The following is a 16,177-nucleotide window of genomic DNA, read 5'->3' as shown; positions in this document are numbered from 1 at the left end:
CCGGTGAAATCCCCGAAGTACGAACATTGATCTTCAGCAATTGTGTCTCTAGAGGTAGATACCTCTATGGGGACGCCATGTTTACAGCCAATTGTCGGTTGCGACCATCTTCTCTGAATCACACTCAATCCGCAGACCACCGCTACTGCAACTACAGAGATCACCTCTACCAAAGGGCGAACTGTTTTCGATTTGAGGGCATTCAATAAATTGACTGCCCCTGGCGGATCTGTTTTACATAGACCAGAAGACAACATCTACGCGTGTCGAAGTGCCACGGGTTCAGCAACCTATACCTCGCCCTTCTTCTCCCAGCTTGACGTAAAACTGGAACGATGACCTCTATTCACAAGCAACGGATACCAGAAAGATTTACAGTTGCGCCTAGGGGGTTTCGTGGTGCCTAGCACGCGCTCAGCGTTTTAGGAATAACCCCTTGTGCCCATGTCAGCTTTTCTTCCGGCCCTCATTGGGAATATTACGACCTTCTCAAAATAAATAGACGGGCATTCCGCATCATATCAAGATATTCCGTATGGCGCGATTGGCCTATTGTCCCCCAAAGCCAATAAGATCGGTTATCCTAGCACTAGTTGATGTGTTTGAACTTCGATTGGATGCTCTCCGTCTACAACATCAGAGAGAGTTGCTGCACCTCAGCCCTTAGCCTGGAACAGTACACTGGAGCTACAGGATACATTTGACATTTATTCCACAAGGATTATTGAGGCTCTGCACAAACGTAAGATGACGCTTTTTCCGGAAAGAAGGAAGAAGGAAAAAGCAGTTGATAGAACCAGGAGTCAACGTAAGTCATACAGCAAAGCTGCATATTATGATTCCATGTCCACAATTCAACTACTGCCAATTTCAGTACAGTCTCCTATTAGTGGCCGTGGAAATAATTGTAAATGCGGCGATAGCTATCATTAATTAAGTATTATCCCTGATGACGTACTGACTAAGTGCCAACCATCGTGTAGTACAGTGTAGTTTGAGCATACCAGCTCCTTTATTTTAAAAGACAGTTCTTCAGATACTTTCCCAGTCCTGCTACGATCTCTGTTATTGTCTCATGTGGTCCCCATAAATTCTCAGAAGTCACGAAAGGTCTCACGACCGCTTATGATTCCCATAGTGAGCCACCTCAAAGCTCACGACGAGACTCGAGACTCATCCATAAGCCATCCTTTGCAACTATACCACATTTATTTAGCACCTCCATTGATGCCAGCCCAAACGGCCATCGACAAAACTTATTTACGTCACTGCGCCAAAACCGCATTACTTGGCAATTAACAGACGTGATACTAAATGCATTGGTCAGCGAACGCCCTACAAACCCACCTACATGTTCGAACCTAGTAAGGGTTAGTTCATACTTTGGTAAAGCAGTAAAGCTACAAACTGGGTGCAGTATATGTTACTCCTGGAAGGCTTCAAGACTTTGGTTGATGAAGTATTGCGCGATAGCGCCGGCACAATATGCCATGTTCGTCTCTCTCTCCCATGTCGGCACTAGGGTACTTTTCCACTTCACTGCCACGTAGCATTCTCCATCATTGGATTCGTAATGGCCTAAGATCTGGTCGAAATCCCTTTCAGGATCTTCTGAACTGAACGGCGATGGCTGTGCGGTCTCCTGCCACATGCGTGGCCCTGAACCGTCATTAAAAACCCATATTAGGCACTCTGAACTTGTCCAGTCAGGGGAAATGGCATCCAAAGTCTCGACACAGACACCGTAGAAAACTTTTGAGTCCACCACCATGATTACAACGACATTCTTTATTACCACTTTGGTAGACCAGGGTGTCTGTATATTGGCACCTTCCTCCATACCTTCAAGGGGCCGGAGAGTGGCCATCATATCAGCAGGCTTGCACAGTGATATCCAATCAGCGTCTTATTTGGTTTAGTGCCATGGCTGAGAATTATCGTAATTAGTTTCTCTGCGGAATTGCCTTTCCTATATATATATATACTTCCAGCAATCTGGCTCAGTTCCGTTTGTCTGGGACCTACTAGTAACGTAATAGATTGAGGTCTTTTTGGACCTGGCTAGGCTGCTATTGAATGGAAATATGCTTCTTCTGTTAATGGACTTTGGCCCCATGGAGTCCATATCTGGTTGAAAAGCGTCGCCGTCAATCCGGGCACCACTCACCTCGGGAGCATACTGTGCCGCGGTCGCCTTGGCGCGGTACCTGAAGCGTCATACATGCATCCATAATAGGCTGAGGTCACTTACTGTATTCACAAACCACCTTTTTACTGGGGAAAGAAAGGGTAGGCAGACAAATTATTCTCTATGTTGAGTTGAATCCCTGAAATTTCCAATGTCGTTCAAGACAATTAGTGGTATTTTATCCTACCGAGGTGGCATAGCCATCGGTCTTAGAGATGGACTGATAGCCCAGCTTACAAACGTAGTGGTTTGGTGTAGGTCTGTTGACCGCTATAATCTGCAATATGAAAAGATATCAAGGCTTTTCTACACTTTGATATTCGAGCAGGAATATCTAGTTCGTGATGAAATGGCATCAGCACTACAGGCGGGTAAGTCGACGAGTTCCGTCACTTGGGTTAATACGATGAGCGCCAATGGGGGGAGACAGAACAGAAAGAGGGTGTGAGAGAACACAAGGCGGTAAGAGATGATGACGAGGGTCGGATTGACTACCGGCTGGCCCAACAGTCACTCAATGTTACAATCAGGTTATCTTAGTCGTCTCTCTTTGTCGCTTATCACGGTACGTGGACCCAACTTGAGTCACAATAAGGAGGATCTTTTTCTTTGTACTCTCAGTTGGTTTTTGGGTCACTATTCTAATTTCTTATGTGAGATCAAAGCATTGCAGTGTATTACTAGATTTACCAAGGTACCATAGCATTTGCATTCGTGGGCTTCTGACAGACGAAGGGGGGGGTTTGAAGAGCAGCACTAAACACTGTAGGCAGACATAGGAAGAATTAGAGTAGTTAAGGTAAAGTCTGAGCTTATTATCCCTCCAAGTGACACCTAGAAGACATAGTCATGAGAAAGGAGTGGAAGGGGTACCTTCACTCAGCTTTAAGAATTAAAAGTATACCATCAAAGGTCATGCTTCAATATCGTGACAGTCCCATTTATTCCTTGCTAGAACGAGGCCGGCGGCCTGATACAAGGCACTAATACTCATCGCCAGTGTTTAATTGTGAACTTCTCTCACCTTGTAAGGGTGAGATATTGAGCGAGAAGGGGGAAATGAATAGGTCTTCACAGCCTCCGATATAGAAGGCATAAGACAAGGCTGCTGTGGTACGTCCTATACATTGTGTTCAAAGCTGTAGCTTGATTTTCTTCTCAAGATTGGATGAAATGAAGTCCTTCATGCCGAGTTGCACAAAGATTAGGTCTCAAAGATTCATTTATGCATAAAGCATCTGCGGCAGACGTTGGAGTCGATCAATCTCCTTAGGGTCGCTTTGAGGATCGATATGGGCAGAGATGTCGCTGAGATTAAAGGCAGTCTCAAACATGATACCTGTAATTGTTTTGACACGTGAAACCACGACATAAGAAAGCCCGACAGTGAAAATCTTACCAGAGATATCTACAACTGCTTTGTCAAGCGTAGTGCCCTGAGACCTGTGAACAGCGATGGCGTACGAAATCGTCAGAGGAAACCGTTTGCGTCAACAGAGGTTGTTGCTGACGACACACCGTCGGGTTGAGCGAAAGATAGCAACTTGTGTGAGGCGCGTGATGTGAGCCATCAGCTGTGCGGGCTATCAACTCAAAATAACACTCTTATCAAAGTCAATCCGGGCAGTATGTCAGCTACCCAACACAATTGCCCAATACAAACTTTGCAAGCCTGCCTGATGATAATCACGTCTGACGCATAAAGAGAACTCCAAATACATCCCCCGAGGGATAAAATGACTGCCCTAGTCCCCCATCGTAGCTCTCCAACTCAATATCATTAAAAACCCTCGTCGGGATGCAGGCTCCTCAATCACATGAACAGCCATCGGTCGATTCTATTCGTAGCTTGCCCGTCACGACTACATCAACAACACAGCTACAATATCTATCAGGTGAAAGAGACGCTTATTTCCACTCAATCACCCATCAAGGCCCTAAAGGTGGGTATGCCATGCTTGAAAAGAGCAGCCCACCATCGCAACCCACTACTCAGCTTGATGGCCTTGACCATAAGGCCATCGGCCAGCTTTCCCTGCTTGGCTGTGATCCCCCAGCTGCGCTGGGCATCGGGGAATGTTTACCGGCCCAATCCCTCAAGAGTTTATCCGAGGAGAAAGGGAAATAAGGTTGGCCAGTATACCCTTCAAATAGCACCATAATGACTTCTGGAGTCCGTCGAGGAGAATTAACGCCTCTAGTTCGGTCCTCCCATGCAATCCCTTTCACAATGCCAACTGCGCCATTGACGAGACCGACTTTAGCCCAAAGTTTCTCTGTAAGCATCACAAGAGCACCGATGCAGATTGGGAGAGTTTAATGCAAATTGCTAGCGACAGTAGAGTCAGCATCGTGGCCAAAGGGGTTAGAGTGTGCAGCTTCAATGCTGATAACAGCACTCTCTAGTCGCTCCATATGATCCCTGTTGAAGTCACGGACCTGGCGTGCAACATTGTCAAATGTAGCAATCTCGTCCTCAGTCAGCTTTGACTGGACTCGTGAAGAGAGGAGTCGCCAATGTTCAGCTGTTGGCCTCCCAGTCCAAAGACCTTGGAGAGCATCGTGGAAAGCAGCTTGATCATGACCTTGCTGTGTGACAACCTGCTCCAGCTTAACACTCTGTTTAGGTGTCCTATGTGCATTCTGATGAGCGATCTCCATCTCAGATCCTAGCATTCCGGTAGCATAGAGAGGCTTCTCAAGTACAGGCGGCAATTGATTGAAGTCGCCAAGCAGTAGAACATTTTAGCCGCCGGAATACTCATGCTGGTTCTTTTCAAAACCTGTCGTGATCTCCGGTCAGTGCAGTGGAAAATCTTCAGTCCTACCATGGACTCCTCATCAAGTATGATGTATCGAACACCTGAAAGTCTGGCCTGTAAGCTGGTGAGTTCATTTCCAGTCAGATCGCTGTTGTAATCTGCTTGGATAATGGGAGGTGTAGCAAAGAGTGAAGAGTTGAACCATTGATAGCATTTGCTGCGATGCCAGTAGGAGCTGCTCACACAACATAGTTACGTTGACGGCTGTTCAAAGCAGGGGACAAGGCATGGTTGAGTTATGACTTGCCAGTCCCTTCTTGCCCATCAACCTGCACCAAGAGAGGACGGGGATTTGGTCTATAAGTCGGATTGAGCGTCTAGTCAATGTGGTTCACAAACAGATCAAACACGAGGCGCTGCTCTGGGTTGCGACTGGCCACGGCATCATAACCTACAGATGACTCGAGCTGTTGTGAATAGTTATCACGGAGACTTTTCTCATACTCGCGCTCTTGAATGCAAAGCTGAGGAAACTTCCCAATGCTGTCACTCTAGTCGTAGGTGAGATCAATTGGTCGATTGCCAAGCATAGGCACTTCTTCAGCATCTGGTTCATCCTGAGGCACGCCAGCAGTAAGTGCTTCCCATGACTGCTCTGGAACTTCATCTTTATCATCAGGGTCCTCTTCAAACTCCTCTTCGAGGATTAGCTGAGGAGAAGAATAGTAGTCGTGTGGGTGCACATCCTGGTGCACGATTCTTGAATGCTGATAAGCTTCAAGATACGTCTCAAAGGTAGTATCCTTAACAGTAAGAAGTTCTTCGAATCGAGAGTGAGAGTGGTGAAGCATCAGCTTCACGCAAGCAAAGTCTTCGTTATACTGGCCATAGCGAGGAAAGTAGTTCAAGATACGATCTGAGGCTGTCGGGAATTCTCGCCACTGCTGAGGTTGTTTGGAGTAATCAACCTTTGTGAAAAAGTGGAAATAGCTAGGTTCTCTCTGCCGGAATAAGCTCACAGCCACAAGTCTCAACTGCAAATAACACTTCTAGCCCACAACTTAGGCATCGATACCACGATGACTAACCAATGGCTACAGTATAAAGCTGATATGATAAGAACTTAAATGATGACTCCTTGGCCGGCCTTGGAGGCGTATCCAATCTCTCGGCCAGGAAAGGTTAGCTCAACACCACAAACACCCCGGATCTTCAAGATGGCGGCTCCCGCACCGACAAGACTAGTCTTTTATCAACAACATCTCAACCAAACCCATGTCAACAACTACACCAATAGGGCTGCAGTCACACCCCAAGCTGCAGTAGCGTACAGGGTGACCCTAAAAGACGACGGCAGCTGCAAAAGACTGGATTGCGGGGCTGCTACAAAGCATATCCCTATGCGAGACTTCGATCAGCTGAGCAGCGAATTCCTCATTCAACTTGCTCTATTCGACTGTGAGACTGTCACTCGTACAGCAGCTCAATTCCCTCCAGGCATTATCGATGTTGCCCGGCAAAAGAAAGCAGCACTATCTTCCCTGAAGAACTCGAAGGATAAGAAGAGAATCAAGGCAGCTGGAGAGCTACTCCGGGAAAATCATGACTGGATCGTGTCCGTGTTCAATATGTGGATGGCGATTCGCTCATAGGATGTTCCAGGTACGGCGCACAGCTATCAGAATTGTCGAGAGATACTGACGCACGAGAAAAGCTTGACCTGGAGAAAGTTTCGTGATGACACGTATGTCGGTGCCACTGGAGACGAAGGTTTGACTGGAGAAGGTTCGGGGCAATCGGAAGGTGGTGGCGGTATTGAGTTTATGAGTAAGTCATAAGGTTAGAAAATGCACTTCGGGTTTAACACAATGGTGAAAATAGCTAGAATGCTGCAGATCAAGGTATTTCTGGTATACATTCTTTGTAGGACGAATAGACTGTTCACCTTCAGCAGCAATGAAGTCAACTGTCCAGTGATCCCGTGGGTGTCGGCAATCGACGGTAATCACAACCCGGGTTCCCTGAGCCATATCAAGGTTCAGAAGAGGATATTGGATCTCCTGCGCGGACCAGTCTCTCTCAGCAATCAACCTGTTCATGAACTTGGCAACGAAACCAATAACTCCTCTGGCAGAGTTGACTCGGGGTAGAACAGACTTGGCAATATCCTTATAGCTCTCGCGTTTCTTTGCGGCCTTGCCGACATACTTGACAACATAGTTGATAACGGCCGCTTGGCTTGTACACGGAGACGTATCGATGTTGGCCAACTAAGCCATGGTCAAAGTCCGATTAAAATTGTTCAGCTGTATATCGTTGCGAGGTCCATCATAGATGGGCTAGTTAGGGTTCATATCGCGAGCCGGTCTTGGTTCAGCATGAAGAGCCCGAGGAAAGTAGAAACGGCAGTATGTCTCTTCAGATAGACTTCCATCTTGCATACGCTTCCGACGTTGACAGTATACGCCTGTACATTGGTGGTGTTGCACGCGGTTGACAACTGCAGCTAAGTCTCTAAAGGTCGGGTTTGGCGAAATAGTAATCAGCGGATTGATATCACGTTGCTGCCCAGGCTGTTGACGACCAGGGTTGATGGCAGTAATGTGAGCTACCCAGAATCGTAGAAACTCCTTATTGATACTCTCCAATTGAACTCCTGGATCTTGGTTGAGAGTCGGCGCATTCTTGATCCACAAGAGACCATGCGAATGGGTACTTCCTCGTGCCTGCCACTCATACCGAAACCAAGATTCACTTACGTTGAATTGGGCTTGATGACATGTTTAAGGAAGGATGTACATCGCATATGAAAGTGATGAGCTGCAATATGCGGATTCTCTTTCAGGTTCTTCCGTGCAATGGCAACCTTACCATGATTATCAGCATTCTGCCAATCCTCGTATCGAGGCATATGTAGCTGCAAGCTTTCCCAGTGAAGATAAGCAGCAGAAAAGGTCAAGAAGATCCCTGGGCATCCTAGTCCATGGACATAGGCTTCAAGCTGATGACGACGTCCACCCCAGAATGGACGTGTACCACGAAGACTGCTCGAGCAGCGAATGATTGAGTTGAGAAGCGATTTAGCTTCAGGAGTATCGGAGTCAAATGCTGCCCGCAGGTGTGCAATGTCGACTTCAGTGCGGCGACCATCTTTCTTGATAAAGAAAGAGCTTCTTTGGTTAACCTGTTGGCGCATGAGGGTATCAAAAGCGACGTATGGAAAGCGAGGCCGTCGTGGGAAGCGTCCATCGTGGAACTTCATCAGCCGCTCAATATAGTCACCGTATTTAATGCCTCGCTGTCGTGGTTCGACAAAGTCACCTTGTCCAGTAGGAAATAGGGCAGGGAAAGCAAGTGAGAGCAAGGCCTGAGAACGATTGAACTCATTGAGAGATGTACTGTGCATATTCGGCATCTCGAGCTGAGGTTCATGGCCAGGAGCAGGCTATAGCTGGACATCAGGTCCTGGCTGCTGGCCTTGCAGACGACTGCGCAGATATGTCAAGCCTCTCTGCTGAGCGACAAATTTGGGCACAGCAGCAGTCTCCCAGTGCTTAAAATCACCTGGTATCATCCTGAATGAACTCCTCAATTTCGGCTGGATCCATGAACTCGGTGACCAATTGATCAGTGACATCGCCATCCACAGGAAGCTGGCTAGAGTGTCCCTCATCAACGACAATATCTCGATAACCAGGATGGTTGGTGCGTAGGAACTCAAGCCACTGATGGATCATAGGTGGCTGGGCAGACTGGTTCTGAGGACGAAGGATAACGAAATCCAGGTTCTGTGGCAGTAATGCAGGTTGTCGGTACACCTGCCCAATATTCTTGAGAAGGCTGATAACGTGTCCCTACCCTCTGTAAGTCATGACTTGAACATGTACATGCACCCGCGAGATTAATATCTCCTCAACCTATATTACCTGGGGGGGGTGGTCAGGGATGCCTCTGGGGTCAAGGTTGTTTCATACGTCCAGAAATATGGCTCCCCTTCCCTGCGCTGGTTGCACGTGCCACGATCTGAAGGAATAGTATCCCGATAGCGGCAAGAACGACAGATACCATTGCAAAGGTCGATATTGAACCAACGAACTCAACATCGAGGGGAATACTCCATTATCTGCTTATCCAAGTCCGATTGCCAATTAGAAATCAGTTACTGGTCACGATCGCTCAAACATGGAGAAGCGAGTTCACCGTCAACTAAAGGTAGATCGGGTGAAAGTTCTCGAGGCTGCGGCAGAGAGGATGAGAGACCAGGCGATTGTCGTCGACGAATGGCGAGACTTCTTGGAGATGATACAGAAAGCGTAGGTCTGAACTGATCTGCGATTAATTGTATCCAGATGATGATGCTTCATCTCGGTAGTATTCGCGATAGCAATCTCGACAATAGGCACGCTCTTCCCCATCTGGCCCAAAGAATTCATGAGAGTAGAATACCTGTAAGCATGATAGCAGGTCTGTTCATGCCTATCCAGCAGTCGTCTACCAAGTTCACTGCAGTAAATACAGATATTTGTTCCTGGCTGACGACAGCGAGTAGGACGGTGGATGCCACAAGCTTCGCAATCGAATATGGGAGGACGACGGCTTTATGGCCAAGGCAATTCACAAAGCTGGACAAGTTAGAATCACGCAAAGAACATTCGACAGACTTGACTATCCTTTCCTGAGAAACAAAGCAAAAAAGGAGTCGCCAAAAGCGGCCCTGAACTCCAACGGGACAAAAGCAATGTTACCGGAAGCCATACGCAACACGTGGCCACAGATGCTCCTACACTCCCTCTACCAGACCAAGATGGCTCGGATGAATTGCCTCTCAGCAGTAAAGACTCGATGTCCGGCTCTCACAGCGACAAACTGAGTACATCACCCAGTCGTGCTGTTTCTGTCGACAGTGACGAGGGCTTTCCTGCCCCTCCAACACGATATCCTGTGGGCGAAATCATATCCCGCCTCCGAGACGACAAATGCCTCCAAAGCAATGATATACATCGTTGAGTAAGGCTTTTGGGGGCCTCTCCTAAATGGCATGTTTTCGATCCGGGATTTCCCTTTAAGGATTCCGGATTGTCCGAGAGAAGAACGGTCTCTGCAAATAACCTGATCTTCTTCATCAGTGTCGGGTCCCACTGGTCGCCTTTGCCATCTGGACAGACAACTAGGGCAGCTCAAACATTACAATTCTCTTCTTCTGCTCGAGATGCCGGTTAATGGCCTGAAGTCGTGAATACTAAAATAGCCGGTAATTGGGCTTACTGGAGATTTAAGTATCCGCTAAGAAGTATGGACGTAGGTTCATCAATGATCATTCTGTCCTAGGTACTAATATCTGGTAGGAATGTCCTTAACGAAAAGATAAGTTCAATTGCGGTATCTTTACTCTGGCTGTCTTGTAGGCTCTGCTGAATGGGAATAGTGTCACATCATAAGTCGATGCCAAGAATCTTCGCAGTCTTTTTGTAGTATAGCTTGGAGGCCCTCCTGGTTCGGAACTTGTCGTGCCCTGTGTGAAGCTGCATGTCCTAGAATACCACCAATAAGCCGCCAAGCGTCATTTGAGTACAGCTATTCCGACGCTTAGAAATTTGGCCTACTTGACGATCCTGGAGAGTATGGCGTCGCATCACTTCCCCTGAGCTACCTATAAGAATTTGTAAAAAACCTAGAGAAAATAAAAATCAACCTGGGAGAAGTAGAAGCCCTTGTTCGGCAAAAGAAACGATTGGTGAAAATAACATAAGAACGATATTCAGTTGAATGAAAGCTCTCAAAGGATCAGAAGTCGACAGACGAGCTCACAAGGAAGGTTGAGAAGTCAGAAACCGATTACAGAGCGGCGGCATGCGAGTAGTTGAGCTAAGAAGCTGAACCTGTAAATACACTGCTGAATAAGATCATATCGGATGCCAAGTCAATAATGAAAGCATCAGAAGTAGAAATAAAGTCGCATAAGGAAACATTGGAAAGTATATAAGTAAAGTGCGATGAATATAAGGACAGGACGAAAAAAACTCGAGGCCGAGATTTTTTCCGGCACTAAGTAGGGAGACGTGATAGAGAAGAAGATCAAGAGAAACAGAGAGAATCTAGCGCACGTAAAGTAGGAATTTGCCAAGATTGCGGCGTCACTAGAATTTACCGAATATAAGGAATAGAAGATTAAGATGCTGTAAGGATTATGCTAGTATATGATCGATGATGAGTTTTTGGCAGATAACCGATGACCGACGAGTAATTTACATATGGATCGGATAAAATTTCGGGTTGATAAATTTTCAGATGATAAACAGTGGGGTGGTAAATTTTGGGATGACAAACTGATAAATCTTTGGGTGATAAATGTCAGGCAGATAAAATTGCGCGATCATGAACGCTAGGGTAGCTGGAACACCCAGCTGTCGTCGACGTTCAGTGTCTTAGCTTCTTCTTCTCATCACTTTGTTTCCTCTTCTAAATAAAGCCGTACGTGTATTGAAGGCCGCTGTCGAAGTTCTCTTCGTTGACCATAGCCAAATCTATCCAGAGATCAACTCGAGGCTCTATGGCTATCAAAAATTCGACGCAAGCTAAGCATTAAACACCGGCACACTACTAAGTACTATCTCGCCCCTGTATTGATGTTACATAATCGTCATATTTACAACCATGCAGCTTTGACTAGGCCTCTTCGAGGATAACTATCACTTAACCGATCCGGGCATGGACATCAAAGTTCTTACAGCTCTTCCTTCTAACATACTTGCAACGTCCACAAGTTCTAAGATGAAGGCAAATATCCAAAACAAAATCAGAGCTAGGGAGTGATGAGGGAAGGAAGGGGGTATTCGCTGTCTTCATTGCGTAGCCATGCTCGAGCTAGGCTGCGTCAATTTACCAGTAGAGATTTCTTTTGGACACCGCATTGCACCACTCCAAACTGGTACTCTGGCCGCCCAGATCTTGACGTTGAGGCAACCTGTAAGGAAGGTTAAGCCCAGACGCCTTGGGGGCAATCGAAGCCGTCACGACGGTCCCCGTCGTCTCCCGACTGCCATCTCTTATTGTCACGGGACAGACGAACTACTTGCATGTTTTCAATGATTGTCTGAGCGACAAGACGACGGTGTTAGTCCCCATTTGGCACTAAGCACCCAAGATCCAATTCCCTAAGCGTCTTCGCATGCCTGATGAGGTAGTCTTCTAGCTCGCGCTCCTGGCATTCCGACCCACGAGAGCGAATCTCCTCAGCTGAGGAATAGTGACGTTGTCAAGTATGCCAGTAGATCTCTTGGTTGGAGTTTCTCTGTAAGTTTCAGTAATGAAATCAGACGGTGCCGGAATCTGGCAAAGAGATTCGTCGAGACTTATCCATCTTTTTATCAACTGTAGCTTACAAGCTGCTACAGTAAGAACAGTGAATGGTGTAACGTTCTGGATGAATTCGGAGCTGGCCCCCAGCTCTGCCAACGGAGGTGACCTCTGGGGATTTCGCAATTTTTGGAAGGGCGAATGTGCGAAACTCTGGATAATGAGCTCCCGTGCGGTGGCCGCAAGTTGAGGAACCGCTGAAATAGTGGTGAGTTTTACTAGAGCTCATGTCTCAGCCATGGAATAACAGGTATTTGAATAAAAGCAACGAACAAAGAGGGGCTATGTTAAACTAATCAGAAATCTGCACGTCAGTCGAACACGGAGGACATCTTCCCGTAGGAGATCCGAAAGTATCATGGAGATCATTTCAGGCGGTAGAGAAATCAAAGAAGGAGCCATTCTGTTGTCTGTTCACTTGCTGCCGACAGTTGAAATGTAAAGGGATTAGAAAGAAATGACCTGGCGTTTTCACGTGATAGCGTGAATTTATGATAATGATGGTGTCTTATTTAACTATGGAGTAAATAGCTCTTGCATTTATTACTCCGTACTGTGAGTTGATTGCTTTACCCGTACTAGCGTCTTATCGTTGGATCGGCTCCCGAGCTGGGCCAACGGGAATCCGAACGTCCCGTCCTTACCGAACCCACTCCCCCTCCCCACGCTCGCCAGCGGCCAGGGCATCCCCGCCAGCCTCTCAGCCGCCCCTGATTTTGTCTCAAAAAGGGGCAAGACATGTAACTTCGCTCCGCTTACTCTTTCCCTCCTCCCCGAGGCCTCCTAACCGAGCCAAGAAGGTCAGCTACAGCCATGTACAACCAGCTCTTGATATGGGTATCGATTCATACACCCCTACCACTCACCGTATCCGGCTTAGAGGCTTGCTCACAATCATGGTTCCAGACACGCAGCCGTGCAGTTATCATCCCTTTCTCCTTGTCTCACAAGCAATTGTTCGTAATTAAACCCTGGTCTACTTGTGATGCGTAAGCAATCAGGCTGTCTCCATAAAGGAGAAAAGCAACCGCGCTTCCATCTCTCCGGTCGCTTTTTTCTCACTTTTATCACATATGCCAAAGAAAGGCGACTTTCATTGCGATATCGCATATACTCCAAAACTCATCGCTGAACATTTTCCTTTGCTTGATACAATAAAGACGCACCTATCCAACTGGCTAGGCTGACTCTACACAAGGAGAAATGCAATCCCCCCCGAATGCCCAGAAGATGGAAGGTCGCCCAGAGCTATCGTCAGAGATAACAGTTCGCTGCTTTGAGCGACTTGCTGCACAACTTAAAACATGCCAGCAAATTCCGGTCCCCGATAAAAATACCACCGTACCCCACCCGCACTTGGAATATTTGCGTAAGTGGATCTCGAAATTCGAGCGGCTTCAATCCTCAAAGGACGAAGAGGAGCATAAACGCAACCAAAAGGAGTGTATCGAAGAGCTGTTGGACAGCATTCCTCCCAGAGCCGCGCAGAACACGATGGAGACCTGGCGTCAAAGTATGAGGGAGAATTCAACACAGTCGAATGGCATCCGAATGGCTGCAAACGCAGCCGATAACGTGGGCGGAGTCACGTCTCAACAGGACCAAACTTCGAATAATTTTGTTATAGAAACTCAAGATTCAGATGTAGAGGTCCCAGTTCACAGCGGCGGCCCTGCGGCCAGCTGCAATCGTGCCATCGATTTGAGCAGCGATGCGCGCAATACCTAGCTGCTTTAACTGAGTCAACACTGGTATTTCATTCTGAGCAACTGGTGCAGGCGAGTGAATGGCGGCAGGTCGAAAAAAAAGGTGGAAGATGGTAGTCTTTTCTTCACGAGAAGTCGTGTCCCTGTAACTTTACTCTGGTATTCCTTTGCTTTCAATCATTCATTGCTCGAAAATGCCTAGTTACCTTCTTCTCCTGCAACGATCGTTCTCAATGAAGGATGTTTTCTCATGGCAAATGTATGTAACCAAATCATGGTGTACGCTCCGGGATCCAACAATTTTTTGCTTCAAGTATGGAGTACCTCTCCAATCTATGCCTGGAGAGAGTACTTCTGGCTCGCACTGTCTACTTGACTTCACTACCCAGACTTTTCAGGCAGCAGCGCTACGCCTGCGTGCTGCTTTCACGCGTTCAAAAATTTCTTACGCACGCCTTCGATTGAGCCTATTGTGGTTTTTTATATCTCGTCCGACGGGCATTCGGGAAGTCGAATGTCCCTTGATTCTTGGAATCGGGATTCTCGTAGTAGCGCTTGATGGTTGTTGTCATCATCGCTCCCATGTCTTCGATCTCGATTTGCTCTCGATTGAAGCTGCTTGGCTTTTGTGACAGAAACTACGCTCTTCGCATTAACCGTGCTCCTCCTTCCTTTATGTCATGAGACGTTTACCAAGGGTTGCAGAGGCTCTCTCATCTTGTTACTTACTGATCGACTCTCTCATTTCTGTTTTGTGTATATGAGCAGGATAAGATTGCATCATCGTAGTCTGATCTTTCTTTTTGTGATCCTTATCATGTTGTTTTTTACCTTTTATTGCTGTGGATGGGGCTGACCTTTTCCTCATTCTCGTTTGGCCCGGCGCAACGGTTCACCCTCTTGGAAGATGCCTGCTACCAAAGTCGGTATGTTAAGACAGGGACTACGAATGGCTTATATTACAAGAGATTAACTGAACATATTTAATATAGACGAGGTGAAGTCTATCGCTGAACACAAGGTTGATTGCCACCTGCCTGCGCCCTTTTTGTCAGGGTGGTCGACGCAAGCATTGTGTTGGGGGTTCGAGAGGCCAATCTTCGGAAAGAATGCCCGGGTATAGTGCATCGGTCTAGCCTGGAGTCCATGGCTATTTGGGTAAACGAGGACGAGGTTCAGGCAGGTACTGGCTTATGGTAAACAGGAAAGTTACTACAAAAAGGGTAAGGAATCTCTGCCTGGGCACGTAGTTACGATTGAGGGTTCAAGGGCGATGGTACCGTGAAGCGCCTGGAGTTTGGGTTGCGCGTACCTACTTGAGAAGGGGAGGGCTGAGGAGGTTGATGGAAAGGAGGGATACCTCGGTGCCGAATCTCAGCATCTGATACTCCTTCTAAGCCGACAAGGTCTCTCTAGCCTGAAGTCGCTCGGCCAGCGCCATCGACGCTAACCGCTCTCCGGAGGAGCCTCAACTTTGGTGCTGCATCCCAATGTCTTCCAAATTGTCCCTGATCGGGCCATGAGGGAGCGTTTCATCCGGCATCGCTTCTTCAACATTCCTTCTGATGAGAAAGAACTGCTCAAGTGATATTTCGGATAAGAAAAGCCACTAACAGACGCGACATCCAGTGGGTAAAGGCTACGCCCTCCATGTCGCTAGTATTGAGCAGGTATAACATACCGACAAAGTAACTAAGTTGTACTAGCCTTGTGCCTTGTAAGTTTCGGACAACATTCTCGCCAGATCAGCGACTCCTTTCCCGAGCACTTGGCAATCCAGGAGCGTTTGTTGCATCCTAGACCTTTGATCATGTTTGCGATCCAAGAGGCGGCGAGGTCTACGGCGAGAGGTGACGCCCGAGTCGGTAGTTTCGTTGTTCGACCGCTGGCTGACTGCAACTCTCGTACGAGCCATGCCCCTCAATGCCACTGTCTAACATGAAGCAGCATGATGGATATTCCCACGTCAGGAACTGCTAGAGCCCCCAACAGGGAAGACTTGTATGCGTTGACAAAGACAACATAGCGATGAAAGGTTGTGGTGGTGAGTGGGTGCTGACGGCTCTGAGCATGTACTTGCACGACAGGTGTAAGAGTCTGCGGCTGGAGCGCATTGCCCATTGACGTCCTCGACTAGAAGATGACTGGGATGTCGCCGGCGACTC

The 16,177-nt window shown here is 47.4% G+C and overlaps 5 protein-coding genes across 5 annotated transcripts; 2 read left to right on the top strand and 3 right to left on the bottom strand.

Annotated features, from left to right (window-relative positions):
* Positions 1–1,423: 1,423 nt before the first annotated feature.
* Positions 1,424–1,867, bottom strand: FMAN_14289 (uncharacterized protein; the record flags this gene model as incomplete). The annotated part of the gene is made up of 1 exon (XM_041826107.1): positions 1,424–1,867. The coding sequence occupies one exon, from the start codon at positions 1,865–1,867 to the stop codon at positions 1,424–1,426; it is 444 nt and encodes a 147-aa protein (XP_041691421.1).
* Positions 1,868–5,501: 3,634 nt separating this feature from the next.
* FMAN_14288 (uncharacterized protein) lies at positions 5,502–8,365 on the bottom strand (the record flags this gene model as incomplete). Its single annotated transcript, XM_041826106.1, has 3 exons — positions 5,502–5,951; positions 6,867–7,188; positions 7,710–8,365. The coding sequence occupies 3 exons, from the start codon at positions 8,363–8,365 to the stop codon at positions 5,502–5,504; spliced, it is 1,428 nt and encodes a 475-aa protein (XP_041691420.1).
* A 145-nt stretch (positions 8,366–8,510) lies between these two features.
* FMAN_14287 (uncharacterized protein) lies at positions 8,511–9,053 on the bottom strand (the record flags this gene model as incomplete). The annotated part of the gene is made up of 2 exons (XM_041826105.1): positions 8,511–8,804; positions 8,925–9,053. 2 exons carry the CDS (start codon positions 9,051–9,053, stop codon positions 8,511–8,513), a joined length of 423 nt encoding a protein of 140 aa, XP_041691419.1.
* A 79-nt stretch (positions 9,054–9,132) lies between these two features.
* FMAN_16269 (uncharacterized protein) lies at positions 9,133–9,957 on the top strand (the record flags this gene model as incomplete). The annotated part of the gene is made up of 4 exons (XM_041826104.1): positions 9,133–9,263; positions 9,323–9,398; positions 9,500–9,580; positions 9,631–9,957. The coding sequence occupies 4 exons, from the start codon at positions 9,133–9,135 to the stop codon at positions 9,955–9,957; spliced, it is 615 nt and encodes a 204-aa protein (XP_041691418.1).
* A 3,552-nt stretch (positions 9,958–13,509) lies between these two features.
* On the top strand, positions 13,510–14,034 carry FMAN_14286 (uncharacterized protein; the record flags this gene model as incomplete). Its single annotated transcript, XM_041826103.1, has 1 exon — positions 13,510–14,034. The coding sequence occupies one exon, from the start codon at positions 13,510–13,512 to the stop codon at positions 14,032–14,034; it is 525 nt and encodes a 174-aa protein (XP_041691417.1).
* Between the last annotated feature and the right edge of the window lie 2,143 nt (positions 14,035–16,177).

The sequence above is a fragment of the Fusarium mangiferae genome, assembly GCF_900044065.1.
Source record: "Fusarium mangiferae strain MRC7560 genome assembly, contig: FMAN_scaffold029, whole genome shotgun sequence".
NCBI classification, from domain to species: domain Eukaryota; kingdom Fungi; phylum Ascomycota; class Sordariomycetes; order Hypocreales; family Nectriaceae; genus Fusarium; species Fusarium mangiferae.
This window is presented reverse-complemented; position numbering and strand designations above follow the sequence as displayed.